This window comes from Chaetodon auriga, chromosome 5 (assembly GCF_051107435.1).
Source record: "Chaetodon auriga isolate fChaAug3 chromosome 5, fChaAug3.hap1, whole genome shotgun sequence".
NCBI lineage: Eukaryota > Metazoa > Chordata > Actinopteri > Chaetodontiformes > Chaetodontidae > Chaetodon > Chaetodon auriga.
The window spans coordinates 6,119,075-6,135,213 of record NC_135078.1 but is presented as its reverse complement, the minus strand read 5'-3'; the positions used below and the strand labels follow the sequence as shown (position 1 = coordinate 6,135,213).

At 44.4% G+C, this 16,139-nt stretch overlaps 1 protein-coding gene across 1 annotated transcript; it reads right to left on the bottom strand.

Moving 5' to 3' along the window:
• Positions 1–391: 391 nt before the first annotated feature.
• Positions 392–3,948, bottom strand: znf703 (zinc finger protein 703). Its single transcript, XM_076731749.1, has 2 exons — positions 3,305–3,948; positions 392–2,733 (listed from the first exon to the last, which is right to left on the bottom strand). The coding sequence occupies exons 1-2, from the start codon at positions 3,569–3,571 to the stop codon at positions 1,225–1,227; spliced, it is 1,776 nt and encodes a 591-aa protein (XP_076587864.1). The 5' UTR covers positions 3,572–3,948; the 3' UTR covers positions 392–1,224.
• Between the last annotated feature and the right edge of the window lie 12,191 nt (positions 3,949–16,139).

Below are 16,139 nucleotides of genomic sequence, written 5' to 3'. Positions count from 1 at the left end.
CCAGCGGCCACTCCGCACCGCCATCCACTCTGCTGAGGAAGCTGTTTTCAGGCCTCACAAACAAGAATCAGCCATTAAAAGCTGCACTCGCAACAACAAAAGCAATGTGGGTGATGGAGAGAGGAGGACAGTTGGAAGTCCTCAGAGACTACCTAAGGGAGCTAATGTGACCTGGCCTGCCCTACTTGGGACAGCCCTGTCAGCTGATATGAGCCGTGAAATATTACACATAGCCACATATAGCATAGCTGTAAATGCCGTAATGATAGATGGACCTAGATAAGTGCAGTGCAGCAGTCTGGCAAGATTTACTCCATCCTCTGACGCTTGTGACAAAAGCTACTTCATGGTACTATATTTAGTAATCAGTAAGGGAAAAAAAAAAAACAAGTTAAAATGCAATCATGTATCATTTATTTAACAAAATAAGACCTTTGCCTGTTGGTTGGACAGCACAGCCATCATTACTTGTTTTTATTTATGTCATCATTTCTTATCTTTGTACCATTTGACCCCAACTTCCTGACCCCAAGTAAACTTGAAAAAATATTACATCTTTGCATATTTACAAATAAAAATAATGGCATTGTTCAAGATCATTCTCATGGACATGCAATTCTCCAGAGTCTGAATAAGATGAAGGAAAAAAACAACAGCAGAGAGAAAAAAGAGATAAAAAGAGGTCCCCAGAATAAAGCCTCACAGTCCATCTTCATCGTGGTGCAAGATTTTTATTTTTAGAGTGTATGATAGGCATAATGGTACTATACTTAAACCATTCTTTTTCAGTTAGAATACTTCAGAACAATTTATTTGAACAGCAAAATTTTCCCCCCAGAGGTGAATACCAAGCGCTTGAGTGAAAAATAAATACAGACTTTCAGTTCTGGGAGACAGATATAAAGAAAAACAAAAACAAAAACAAAAAAATCAAGACTGTTGTAATAATCCCACAAATCCATCATTTTCAAGCTCTGTGTCCCACTGTCTTTATTCACTGAAGTCTGTTTGTTCTGTGCTGCAGACCATCCATCACAGGGTCTGTTGCCTTTTGAGCGCCAGTCACAATCCTGAGGCTAACAGGTGGCATTCCTGGCAGGCAGGCCATCAGGCATAATGCCCTGTACTGGTGGTGACCCCAATCTCCAGAATCCATCTTCAGGGCCGCTCTGGAGAATCCAAGCTGGTGTCTGCAGTATGTGGGCATCAACGCTATTTCTGATATCACTGGTAGCCAAGGGCCGAAGCTGAGCCCAGTCTCTGACTGTAGAGGGCATAGGGTGAGTAATAGGCTGAAGACGAGGGGAGGGATGGCATGGGAAGCCCTGGGGCTCCGGCCAGGTGGGATTTGCTGTAGGGGTGGTAGCGAGCCAGGCCCAAGCCAGGAGAGCCTCTGAGGGAGAAGGAGCTGGGCAGGGTACCTGGGCTGCTGGGTGGGGGCAGGTGGAGGTGGCAGGAGGCTGTCGATGAAACCGAAGAGGGATAGGCAGACAACAGCTTACTGTCCACCATCCCAGGCAGGGCAGTGTGTGTGCGCAAGTGGGCTAATAGCTCTTCTGATGTGGCAAAACGCTTGTCACAGGGACCTCCGACAGACACCCAATTACAGGCGTGAGGCAGTGGTTCATTGGGGAGCATGAAACCATAGGTGTAGAGGGGGTGGGACAGGGACGGGGTGGTGCTGGAAGACAAGGAACTGGGGTGAAGGGAATGGAGGTGGTGCGAGGGGTAAACCAGGGGGAAGCCAGACTTGAGGCTGGAGGGATCGTGGACGCAGGTGGAGCAGTTACTTCCTCCTAGGTGGGGTGCATTGGGATAAGTCAGACAGTATGGGTCCCGACACAAGCCCTGCATCAGAGATGGAGGTGAAGCTCCAGTGAGCGGGCTGGAGCTGGGATGCTTCCCTGGAAGTCCTAACCCCAAACTAGACTTGGTAGGATCCAAGCCAGGTACAAACTGGGAGGGGTAGCCAGCGTAGGCCCCCACAATGGAGCCGTGGTAGCCCATGGTTGCAGGAGGCAAGGGGAAAACAGAATGTCCTGGTTTAAAGGGGGAGACGGGGGCGATGTGGCCAGAGCCCAAGCCAGGCTGTGAGGAGGTCTGCAGGTCAGCCTTGCTCTCCGGCCGTGGGCTGCTGGCAGAGCTAGCGTTGCTGGAGTTGGCGCTGGCCCGTATGTGGCTGGAGTTGGCTAACTGAGCCCCATCCATCCCTGACTTAGCTGCATCTGAGTCTTTTTTGCCAGCGCTGTTGTTGTTACTGTCCGAGCTGGCCTGCTCCGAGCTCCCAGGTTTGTTGTCCATGTGCGAGCCCTGGGAGTGTGCAGGGGGCTGCGTGGAGGGGGAATGACTTTGTCTGTGGGGCTGGCTCTGAGTGTGCAGGGGAGGAGAGCTGGAGCTGGGTGACTGGGAATGGGGAGGAAAGGACGGACATGAAGCAGAGCCACTGCTGGAGCTTCCATTTGGCACCCTGAAAGCTGCTTTATCTGAAGGTCCCTTTGTCACTTGAACGTCCTTACGACAGTCGCCTGGTGACTTGGAGTAAGGCTTGAAGCTCGACTTGTCCTCCAGGGAGTGGTGTTGTTCTCCAGATTTGGAAGATCGGTTAGACGGTTCCTTGTCTCCCAGATTGCCGGAGGAGAGGGAGGCAAGCTTGGAAGAGGAGGACGGGTCTGGTTTGCCAATTTGAGAGCAGGTCTGAGCCAGCAGAGCCAAAGGACTCTTCTTGGCATCGAGCTGAAAAGAAAAAGAGAGCAAGAAGGTGAATAAACTGTTTAAGGTGATTAAATTTTAACATCATAACACATACCAACTCTCATTCGGTTATACTTAAAATACAGTAATAATTAAATGCTAACTTAAGATAATGCAATTTTACTGATAAAAACAATGTTCTAAATATGCAGTGGAGTAAAATAAAAATAGCACAACCCAACAAAATCCACATCGTGTGTTTTTATCTGACATGAACATAGGAAGTCAGAGAAGTTCAAAAAAGAAAGATAAAAAGAAAGATTTGGAAAGTGAAAATGTACTTAAATTATCTCCGTAACATAAACTGGTTATGTTACTTTCCAAAGAGTATATAATCTTCAGTAATTCTACATTTGTGAACTGTGGTGTTTTTTTGTGAACTTGCCAATAAATCGCTGTGCGTAAAATGGCGCATATGCTGGAATATTTGTCAGATCACTTATAGCAACCCACGTCTTTTACTTCATATTATGTAGTTACTATCGGGAAAAAAGCATCATCATCTGATACCAACAGAACTGTGACAAAACGTCTCTTCTTTTTATTTACTTACTTCAATGCTGACTGGCGCGGACGTGAGGGGCTGGAGATACTCCGGGTGCAGTAAGTGGCCGCTGTGCGCCGTCAACATCTTTATGATCCGGATAGGAAGCCTTTTAGCCTGGCGCAAGGGATCCGTGGGAGAAGGACAAGACGTGTGTATGGAAACGGACGGTTTTCCCGCTCCTGTGCGGTGTGGATAGCCGCTGGCGTCGGCGGCGCTGCGCTCCGGGGACTGTCTGCGTAAAAGCGGTTCAGGACCACCGGGGGGATCTCTCATCTGGATCGGCGCTCGAAATGGGACGGCGGCATTTAACGAGTGGACGCAGGATTGAAACTCATTTACCAGCACATTTCATGATGATAAATTCAACAGAAGAGAGTGCTGTAATCCAGAGGGGCACGTGCGCAGAGCGCGTCCACCGTGTCGGACCCAAGATTTCTCTAAAGAGGAGAAAATCGTCCAAATGTCATCCTATAATTATTCCTAAATATTCCTTTAGCAGTGCTGAAGAAAGAGGACCCACGCCAAAAAGACCAAAAACACCATAAATAGTCACTGCTCTTCAAAATACGGGACAAGTGGAATAAATATCCCCGCAGAGGTTTGTGTGCGTTCCTCCGCTGTGCGTATCTCTCTCACTGCTGCAGCCTTTCAGTACCTCACTTCTTCTTCCACATACTAACGACGTGAGGGGAGGGATTTCAAAGCTATGAGCCGCCGTCCAATCACAAGTGCCCGCATTCATAATCAGAGGCGGGACAATGGGAGGGGGCGCGGTTTGTCATCCGGCCTTGCCCTCATAGCCAGGCTGTAATGTATGGGTGGAAATCTGTGTCAGTGACCTCCAAAAGCCACATGAAAACTAAACAGAAAGAATAAATGCTTTATCACACATTTGATGTTAGACACTGTGTGACTAAGCACAAACATCCATACCAAGAGTCCACAATGGAGAATCTGTATCGTTGCATGGAATGTGTCCATGCATTTCTTCTAAATAGGTGCATTAAATTCAAAGCAATATCTGACTGTTCAGGGACATTTCTGGTATGTTAATGGTTTTATTGCATTAGAGCAACCAAAGCACAGCTGCTGCTTGATTCAATTTTTGTAAATAAAAACAAATTGACATGATGCAATTTTCATGTGTTTTGCTGTGACAGTGAATGACATCTTCAGTTTCTGCATTGACAGTCACACACTTTTAAAACTCTCCACAGCTGTTTGTTTACAAGCTCTACAAGCCCCCCCCCCCCAGCTTGTACATTTAGCATAAAACAGAAAACAACAAGAAAGGATGGAGTTTGGTTACCACATTAATAAGCTCAGTAACTTAATTTTATTTTCCATAAAGAGCAACAAGCTGTGCTTTATGGGGATTTCCAGTCTGGTTGGAACGCCTCTTTAGCTAATCAGATGGCTTGGCCTGAGCTACGATCCATAATCCAACATATTACAACACTGATGCATTCAGTCTGTTAAAGTAGTGTCATGGATCATTGATTAGTGGCTAAAGAAACGCAGAAGAAGCCTTTCTTGTGAGGTTTAATAGGTTAACTTGTTTGACATTTCACAACACAGGCTGGCCTTATCAAACTGTACTGCCATCAGCCTGCTCCTTGATCATAATGGCTGCTGCCATTTATCTGCAGCTGAGAGGAAAGGCAGTCTGAGGAGGATGAAGTCACTTCAGCCTCACTCAACAGCATCACTGTTTGACCTGTCATCATTAGGCTTAGCCGTCACTCATCACCCACACACTGCCACTCACGCTTCAATGACCCGCAGGGATCCAAGAATATGTGAATGCAAACGTGGACGCCGCTGGGCTAAGTGCGGTACAGTCTTCTTTTGAATCCGTCTGTTTGTTTAAAACTGTCTGTCACCACCTCGGCCTGAGACACGTAAACACGTGACGTGTAACAACTGCTTTCTCACTGTGAGATTTAAAGGTAACCGCCGAGAGCTTAAAGGGGATTTCAAACATTTCTTTACAACGCAGACTGCTAGTTAAGTTGTGAGGTTTCCGATTGTGCTTTTGTTTATCACACAGTCATCCACTTGTTAAAAGGGTGAGTGGGTAAGTCGCTGCAGTGTGGGTGGAGTTGCATAAGGAAGGGGGGCGTTTAAAAGGAGACCAAAGAGGAGGGCATTGGGAAAAGCCAGACAAAGGCAGCGAGAGAATGAAACAAGGGAGGGCTCAAACAACAGGGAGCGACTCCTTTCATGTGTCCCCTTGATGTAGGCTGGCAACAGCTGTTTTGGCGTGTTGATGACTGATGGCTGTTTCCTGTTGTGGATATTTTAAGGGGACAGCTTTCCCGTTAAAGAGGGTTCTCAGCATGTCCAGGGCCCGCTGGCCCTCGGGGCATTTCCATGCCTCTCCATGGCTGTATCAAAGCAGTGGGTTTGGCTGGAACAGCAGTCAAACAAAACCCCCAGGATGAGGCTGATAGGAGCTGAGGAGGAGTGAGGAGGAGCAGACCCCACATGCCCCTGTGATCCTGTGATTTATAGAGCCACTGAGGCCTGTAATGGACGCCATAGCTCTGCGGCGAGGCCTAATTCATCCCCGTGTTGAAAAGCTGCCGTTTGCCTGACTCCAGAGTAAATATATAATGCTGACATTAGGCAGCGGAGTTCTTCTAACCTGGCTCAAGCAAATCCTCATCTGCTCGTTTGTCTTTTGCTCTGTGTTTGGAAGTGCTGAGGCGTTTTGTGGCGCACACTGGGATCAGCGTTATGTAGATGCTCTGTGCGATTGTTTAATGAGGGGCTGACATTGATGTGAGCTCATAAGAGTCTTGCTTCTTTTTTCCTTTACAAGTTCTTATACTTCTACAGACCTTCGCTGGTGTCAGCCAGACTTTGACAAGGTCTGGCTGCATGTCGTACTGTACAAAGAGAAGGAGAGAGAAATGATAAAAGCGCCAGAGAGGCAAAGGAGGGAAAACGAGTGTAAATAACTCCTATTTAATTATCTGTGACTGACTTATGGGGTGTGTGGAATGGGAATAGAGGCCTGAGGCTGGGGCTCTGCTCTACCCCTAGTGTTTTCTCCAGCAGTAATAAAACCAAGGGAAAAAAGTGGATTAAGACAGTTTCATGGGGTGTAGCAGACATGGCATTTAGACCCAAACACTTAAAAAGAGCCTCGCAGGCAACATTCCAGCCAGGACAGAATGTTGAAACAAGGATTTCCTTGAGCTGAAAGGTCCACAAACAATATCTACACAGTGTACTTAATGTATTCACACTTCCTCGTTTATCTTTCTGTGGTTGCCTCTCCCTCTGTCTTTGACATACACATACTAATCCTTTCACAGTTGAATGTGCACAAGTGTAGCCCATGCACACAAACACAAACAGACAGGCTGTACTGTGCATGATACCATCTTAAAAGAGTGTGTTTTTGTAGGTCTTACACAGTATCATCTATCTGACTCTGTGCGTGCGTGTGTGTGTGTGTGTGTGTGTGTGTGTCAGAGTCAGAGCTGCGGCTGACAACCTTATCTCTCCAGTTTAGGAGGGAGATTGTCTCTCTTGTCAGCTCCTCACGTCTCGCAAGCTAACGCTCTTATCCACTCTGCCTACCTGTCGTCTATCTGTCTGCATTATAATCACACCGGGATAATAGGCTTCCCTCTGTGTTCGCAGATTGGCACTTTTATTTCCGAATCCCGCGCAGGGTTCTGCCTTGTCGTACTCGCTACACCTGAAACGCATTCGCAGACAGGCACGTATGCTGCACACCGCCCACACCCGCACAACCTCAAGTCCTCTCTCCACACTTGGAAACAAAAGCCGCTATTGTCCTCCACACGGAGAAGTTATCAAGAGCACGGAGAGAGGAGGAGGAGGAGGAGGAGGAGGAGGAGGAGGCGAGGGGAGTATGTGGAGGGAGAACGGGCCTGCGCTGCCAGACAGCGTCTGCCTCAAATCAGATCGTCCTACATTGTTGTGTGAAATTTCAGATGACATCAAAAGATTTTTTTTTTTTTTTCATTGGTCTGACGCTGGAGGGGGGTCATTTTGATAGACGCACAATCAAGGTATTCATAAGCTGGACCCGTGACAGGTCTGGTAAAAGGAACAACAACAGGCCCTGCGAAGAAAATCTCTCCAGTACATTCCTCACGCTTGTTAAAGTCAATGCTGCTTCCTCCACTCATGGTCAGAGTCACCGCCTCTGTGTCTTCATCATCCAACCTTTGTTGAGGGGGAGGCTGCTGGGAACATACATCCTGTCTCTCTGTCTTTCTTTGAAACCACTCCTATTTTGTCATAAAGTCAAAACCACAACACATTTTCTCATCAGAAAAATGAAGTTCTGAAGAAGAAAGTTGCTCAACCGAGCTTCTCGAACTTAAACTTGGGCCCTCAGCCTCTTTAAAAGAATGACTCTGTCTGGCATTATGGCCTGATAAACAACAGAAGTTACTGAAGGTCGCAGTAGCCGCAAAGTTCCTGCCAAACATAACAGGGGATGATGATGAGAGGCGGGACATGTCAGTCATCACAGCAATGAAGCAGAGTCATGTCAGCTGCCATAGCTTTGACGAGACCAAGGATGGCACCGCTCAATTAAAAGCCTATCAATGTGTAAGTAAATCAGCTCCTTTCAGGCTTGACACATCAAACAAACGGTTATTGAAGCGGCCCGCCCATGTCATTATTCTCTCTGCATGTGCTTGCCAGCTCTGGGTCACCGCAGGAGCAGAAAAACCTGCAACAGCCAGAGTATTAAATACAGGGAATATGGCAGAGTCAATGCATCAGACCATTAAAGGCCCAATGGAAAGCAACACATATAGTGGCAATATTGCTTTACTGAACTGAAGTAAACGCGTCACAACAGAAGTTGGGATTTGCTTTTATGAATTCTCCTTAAATACAAAAAAGCGGGTTTGAGAGCAGGCAGTAATGGAAAACGCATTCCAGACACAGACCTCGTGAGGCCAAAATATTTGTCTCAACTGAGTCCTTGTGGTGACAAAGCACCATGCTTGTCCCTGGCAGTAATTCACTGGCTCAGATGAATACATGAAAGTGAAGCACTGCCATATATCATGCGTCCTCCCCCCCATGTGCTCCATGTGAGCCTCGCAAAGTCACACACGGCCGTTTGTTATGCGACCGTGCATTCTCATTTCGAACTCTGCGTTGAGGGCCACGGGCCAAGCTGACACTTATGAAATATTTCCCTTGCTGACCTTAGCTACTGCCTCAGCTGGGGAGATTAATCCTCTGTCGGCAGACACTGGGAGCAGACTGCAACAGCAGCAGCACGCACACACACACACACACACACACACACACACACACACACACACACTACTCTTGGTGACTGCAAAACTAGCAGCACCAGCGGCATCCACAACAGCTCTGTTCTGGTAGGAATAATTAGTGCTTCTGTTGATTTATTTCAGCTTTACTTGATAGTGTGCCAGTTGCAGGGGAGGTGGGAAGCGAGTTAGATGGCATGCATTAAAGGTTGTGAACCATAATCATACGGCGAATATCGCACACACCCAAATGAACAAGGTACAGACAGTACGGGAACACAGCAGCAACAAATAATGAAAAGTTGTTGCACTGTAGAAGCACTCCTGTGTAATTTAGTATGCAGCGCTTCACACAGATGCTTCTTTACCCTCAGAAGAGGAGCAAAGAAAGGCAAATCAGCTTAATATTAGCTGAAAACACCACTGAATACTTAATGTTGGAGTTTAAATACAGCTGAATTTGTAGCACTGAAATATTTTATTTTTTATCTGTCTATCTAAATCAAGTTTTAGAAATTTCTGCAAATAAAAAAATAATAATAAAGTTGATTTTAAGTGTTTTTAAGATTCACTTAAAGTTAATGCGTCCAGTTTTCAAATGTTGGTGAAATCTAATTCGCCATTTTCAGATACACAAGTTCAAGTCGAGTCAAAAAAACGAGTTTGCTCAAACTCGACAGGTGAAATTCAGACAAAAATTCAAGATGAAAATTGTAAACTGAACCTTCAGGTGACCACAGACAATCGGCTGAGTCTGAGTGGAAATGATCAGACCTTTGCCTGACCAGGTTACAGTGAGTCATATGATCCAAGAAAGACAAGCTCAGATGAGCCACTGGACAGTTCAGACATTTGATTTTTTGAGCAGCTGATTTTTTTTTTTTTTTAATTGCAAAACCTGAAATGGTATTTTGTGAATTTCACAGAAAGCAAAGAAAGGCTGTAATATTTGGACTTTCTATAAAAATCTAAAATCATTATGGCCTTTCTCTGCTTCCATATTTCCATTCGCTAACTCTGTTAAGGATTGTATCCACATTAGCCACCAGGATGCCACCCTTCTCTTTCTTCCTGTATGCTGCTGCAGTCTCTGTCCAGCTCTGTCCTGTCTTAATGTGCAGCAGCACATGACTTGGCCAAGTTTGGTCTTTTATAAAAGGTTGTTTAGTTGCCAGGAGAGAGAGAGCAAGCCACTCTTGCAGTTCCTGCCAGAAGGTTGCACTACCGGTGTATCGTAAATTACTCAGGACAGCGTACAAGAACAGGGTAGGGGGTGAGGAGGGGGGAGAAGATGGGAGAGGAAGGGGTGAAAGAGTAAGTGCAGTTTTCTTTTTGGTCCATGGTGATGAATGAGCTTCTGAACAAGGCAGAAAATACATCATATCACCTTTAATGGGTACACATTTCTGCAGCCATAACTCAGTGTTTAAAAATAGGGAGGGGAGGGTGAAATACGACATCATATATTCCTCCCAACGACACTTTTACGAGCCCTCCCTGCAGTATAAAGGCATTGATTGCTATTTCAAAGCTCCATGTTAGATTCAGTGCTGAGTACCTCCAGCTGCCAGCAACGAGGAGAGACAGAGAAACTTCTTTAACATATGGAGCCCAAACTGTTGCCTGGTTCTGTTGAGTTAAGTCGTGGTTTCTGTGGCTCACATACAGGATTTCTATATGGAAAAACTCCTACTTGAGTTTTCTTTTATCACACAATTTGAGTATTTCAGAGAGATTAGGTGTTTTTGCTATTAACCATGGGTGGTCATAAAGTAGGAGAATGGCGATAAGTTGGGTAAAAGGACAGAAGAAGAACATTCTGAACTCTCACAGAGGCTATTTTATCCCATCTGTCACCTGACATTCAAAAGCTGCCTTTCCACTGCTCGCTTTTGTTTCCAGGTACTTTACTTCATTTTTCACAGCAGATAGTACTCCTTTAACATAGGTGGGATTCTTAGGTGATTGCCATAGTGACGCCATGCCGCTTTCACTTTTCCAGCGGGGAGCTTTACTTGGGTTTTGAGAAGCTGCAGCCTTTATTCACTGACAAACTGTAACCTGCTCTGTACATTTACTGATAAACTGACAACTTCAATGCTAACCTTTTCCTCACACTCTGCAGCTCATTCACTACACACACAAAGAAGCTGCAATACTTTTATAACAGAGAAGATTGATAGATGGTGTATCCACGTTTTGGTATCAGCTCAGCTTGTACAAATGTGTTGAGTGAGTACAAAAAAAAATAAAAAATTGCACTTGTTGTTGTGGTAGCTTGGCTATTCAAAAATGCTGAATGTCCCATGTTGTTATTACAATTCATCCTGAGGGGAACACGAATGTCCGTTCAAAATGTCATGGCAGCCCATCCAATGGATTGAGATATTTCAGTTTGGACCAGCATTTCCATCCCTGGACCTTAGCTGCTATGCCTCATTTATGCCTCATTTCCACTGCATAGTATGGCTCCGCTTAGTTTGACTCAGCTCGACTTCCTCCAGAAACGTTCTGCTTTGGTGAAAGTTGTGGCTAGTACCTGCTACCTAGTCCTGTGTTCTGGCACCGCTTTGGTCGAGGTTCCAAGCAAGCTGAGCCTGTCCTAACAGGTGGAGTGAAAACATGAAGACCACTGATTTGTCAGAGGAAGTCGTGACGTGGAGCAAAAGTTGCCTTGTGTAGGATTACCCAAACTCTCCTGTTTTTTTCAGCAGTTTTTTTATGTTGCTGCTTTTAGTTTTTTTCTGAAACAAAGTGTCTCCTTGTTGTGACAAACAGCCATGCATGAGAATCAAGAACACCCTCCCTTTGAAAAACTCCATTATTCCTGTGTTTCTACATTAAGAGATTATTACCAAACAAGTCTGGCATGGATGGACATGTGCAGGTTAAAAACAGTTCTGTGAAAGAGAGAGAAAGAGAGAGAGTCGCTGATCTACTGAAGGAGTGTGAGAGAACAGGATGGAGACACAGTCAAAGTGAGAGACTGCTGACTGGACTTACGGCTTTGGCAAATTTGAGGTTCTTTTCAGTGAGCAGTTCCCAGCTGTAAATTTACAGTGTTTGTGCAAGCTGCTATTAAAACCAAATCCATGGCCTGGCCAAGGTCGTTCATTTCAGCAGGCCTGCAGGGGAGAAATTTTTCTCCTGACAGATTGCCTGTCCTTTCAATACAGGGAAATATGACAGACAGGGGAAAATTAAAGTGTATACATGTGTATATATCAACCTGCCCTCGCATCAGATTTATAGTTATACTTCCAGAAAGTAATGTAGTGTAATTTCACATTATATCCGACAAATTGAGTGAAACAGGAGCTGGAGCTCACAGAACTCAAACAGTGGTTTGACAGAAAGTACAGAAGTCAATATAATGGTGGGTGAAGAGGTGACCTGTCCTTTTCTTCACCTACTTGTGTACCTCCTTACCTCAGACTACCACACTGGGTGTGTGTGCATGTATCTACTTATACAGTATATGTGTGTGTTTGTTTATGAAAAGCACATGGCCGTGTTTGTCTTTGTGTTTTTGCCCATATGTCTTATCAACAGCATCTTGGTGATCTAAGTTTGAGTGACTTTCATTTTTGTTAGCAGTCTCAACCTTATAAGGCACATTTTGGGAATGTGTGCTCATTTTAAGGTTACCTCATCCTATAACAAAGCTATAATATTGTGTGTGTGTGTGTGTGTGTGTGTGTGTGTGTGTGTGTATGTATGTGTTAAACGTGTATTACTCATGTTGTGGGGACATAAATCTGTTTCGTGCCTTTCTTATGGGAACAAAACACAAGCTCCCATAATGTAAAATCATTAAGTTTTAGGGTGAATACTCGGGTAAGGGTCAGGCAAGTAGTGGTTATGGTGATAGTAAGTCTCCAGGAAATGAATGCAAGTCTATATAATATCCCCGTAAATGGTGGAAACATGACTGTGAGTGTTTGTGTGTACTTGTACAGCTATTTTTGTGAGGACCAATTTGAGTTTTAGACCTTGAGAGTGAAGACACTTTGGCTGATCCTCACTTTCAGACAGAGCTTCAAAGGGCTGTTTGAGGGTTCAGTTTTAAGGGTTATGCTTGGAGTTAGCCATTAGTTCTGCTGGTTAAGGTTAGGGTAAAGAGCTGTCAATGAGAGTCCTCACAAGGATAGAAGTATGTGTGTGTGTGTGTGTGTGTGTGTGTGTGTGTGTGTGTGTGTATACATGCACACACCTTGAAAGTAGGCAGCAGCCATTTCATCACTGATTATTACACAAAACATAATGAGAAACATGGACCTCGTTCCCTCACTCACACAAACAGAAATCCCACTACTCTGGAAATCATCTGAGGCATTTTTTTTGTAAACTCTTCCTTGTTCGACTGAGACAAGGCCTTGCATTGTGTTTGTATATTGTCAGTTTGAGTTGGTGTATTGTAGCTGTTCATCTGTAGTGAGTAGGGAGAATCTGGCCTTCAGCAGCCAAGGGCAAGGCCCAGAAGGCAGCAAACATACACTCTCCTGAAGTGCCCCCGAGCAAAGCGCTGTGGGTAACTAGTTCTGTCCTGCAGAACAAAAAATACGCCACTCCTTTTGTCCCTGTATCTTCAGCTAGTGCGAACGCCAGCCTCTCGGCAGGGACTTAGTTTTAGCCTCAGCCTTTTAACATGATAACATTGAAGCAATTCATGGAGCCATTCATGATTAACTTGCTAGCTAGCTATGATAAAACATGCTAGCAACAGCTCTCATATCAGCTGCAAAAATTGATGTCGTCAGCTAGAAATTAGTAGCTTGCTTTTGTCTACCTCAGTGTGAAATCACTTTTTGTCACAAATTACTAAGAATTTCGAGAGGTAAATTTGCCACCATTAGCACTGTAAGCTGCATCTGGTGCAAGAATGGAAAACTTGACAGGCGTAGCAGCGTTAATCACGGGGTCGGAGCTTAGTGAACAGTAAATTGTTCTTTCAGTTTACCCTTCACTTTCACCTGCATTCATTGCATCAGTGCACGTATGCTTCTATAGACAGATTAAGATAGTGGGATAGGGTTGAGCAGACAGAGCGATCCTCTTGTGTCTCCATTTTTGGTGCTGAGCAGTCATTGCCGTTGCTGCCAACAACGTAAACTATGAATTTAAAAACCATCATAAGCATTGTATCAATTTGTCCTAGAAGACTGTAGCAAAGGAGACATGATTTATTTAAAAATGCATTATTACGTCCAATAAATGGAGCCTCAGAAGAACTACAGCCTCCATTTATAGACTTTGTTTTGACATTAAGTAACATGATCTCATAACATCCCATTTTTGGGATTAGGTCTCCAAAAACTCATGGAAATGTCAGCCCTATTCTGGACGCTTGCATCAGGCACAACATTTATTTAAGATGAGGCCAAGGAGACTTATTGTTGTGTAAAATCCCAAAGCCTTTTAGAAGGTAGATCAAAGTTCCACAACAGAAAGTTCATCGTTCCACATCACATTTCCCTGCAGAGCACTCTTAACTGCTCTTTTTTCTCACCTCAGCACACATGAGGATACATGTGGCGCACATGCACACACACACACACACACACACACACACACACACACACTGAAAAGCATACTGCACCTACTCTCACAATGCCACAAAGATCAAACAAAGGTGTACATAAATATCCCTCTAGCTGTGTTTGGGGGGAAAAGGGCCATAAGCTCATTATCTAATACCCCTGTGATGTTGAGAATTCAATGTGCGATGATGAACCAAGACATTTCCTATGGTACAGCCTTTATTTTTCACGTGTACTTTACATACTACACAACCTTTGACTTTGTTCTCAGTGATAGGCTACCAGCAAACCACATCAAAGATCCTCCTTTTGTGTTCTCAACTTTGCTTCCAACCACCTCTGCCTTATCATTTCTCTGCATCGATCCTCTCTGCCCTCCCGTTTTGCATCTTGGTCACTTCCTTTATTGTTTTCGCACTTCTTGACACCCCCTTGTCTCCAAAGACATCATCTGTATCTGCAGAAGAAGTATGGTGGTGGATCTGCTATAAGGCTGCTGAAAGGAAGTTATTTTGCAAAGAGATTTACTGCCTGTTTGACCCTAAGGGAGAAGGATGTGGGCATTACGCCCTGTGCAGGTGTATGAATGATTTCTCAGGCTCACCCTCCTTTATATCCAGTGCTGAATAAAAGATTGGCAGGATTTACCTCTTCATCAGATGAGGATTTTAACATCGGAGGGTAAAGGTTCTAAACAATGAAGAGGAATCGAGGCACTCTACTGTCTTTATTCTCGTTCTTTCTTTCTCTATGCTGGATCAGAGTCATCCCTCAGGCCAACCCATTATTGGAGGCACAGCTTTCCGGAGTAAATCATCTGGTTAATTCCTCGCCTTACTTTCTCGCCGCCTGTATTTGTCATCAGCGTTGCTCTCTTTGATCAGCCAGCCGGGCTGACTTGTTGTGCCGTTTGCCGCGAGACTGACAACAATAAATTACAGTTGCTTATCATCAGTTATTATGTAGATATGGTACAAAACATGTTCCCCATTTTTAATAGAGATAATTGACTTGTAACAGGTAAATTATAGGGGCAGTTCACATGCTGTCATGGCTGTCAATGCCTGTTTATGGTTGTTAGACAGTTTTCACTATAGCTTCTATTATGCTTTTGTGACAGTCAGTTTAGCACCTCTTAACAAGTCAAAACATCTTTTATTTAGACATACATTATTCTTAATTTTCATAAAATGAAAGAAAAGTGCCAGTGGGTTGGAAAATATTCACTTCTTTGATGTAGTTTCACATGAGGGACGTTAAAGTCGACCTGAAATGAAAATGCATTTTTGCCTCTAAATTAGAAAGTAAGTGCAGTACATTATATTTTTGGTGTTTGCTTTGATTTGTGTACTTATTTGGCCAAAATGATATTTACCAGCAGGAGGAGATTGTATTTGTTTGTTTGGTCCAGACTGACAGTTTGGTACTGGTGATTTGATTTTTTTGAAAAGCATTGTGATAATGTATTTTTTAACCATTTTGGTGTGTTACATGCCCACTCCCTTCTCGTTTTTATGATTGAGACTTGGTGGGTCACCCAGCGGTGCAGGGATTTGTATCCAGTACGGCCGGAAACACTCGTTGGTAGCCAGAGACTTACCATCGTAGATTTCAGGCTGTTGGTTGGATTTTGCATGGCATCTACCGCTTATTGCTTCAAATACAGAGATGGGATGATTGAAAGTGATGAAGTATCTGATATGTCTGGTAATACGTATCTAAACATGTTGCTGAATCGTCCCTGATTGATGACAAAGCCCATCTGACATCAACACAACCCAGTTGAAGGAGGTTGGGTGTGCTTTGTCCTGACTCTGGATATGGTCCATCCAGGTTGAAACTCACTGCATTTAAACCAGTCATGAAAATGCAAATCAATGTGGCACGTTTTGACTGCGCCAATGGAAAAGCCCTGTGAAAACTAATGACTGACAAATTGTCATTTCACTTCATCATAACTAGGCTGGAACACTTTTTCTTGTTCAATTGTAAATTGGTTATAATTTTTGGTTACTGGTT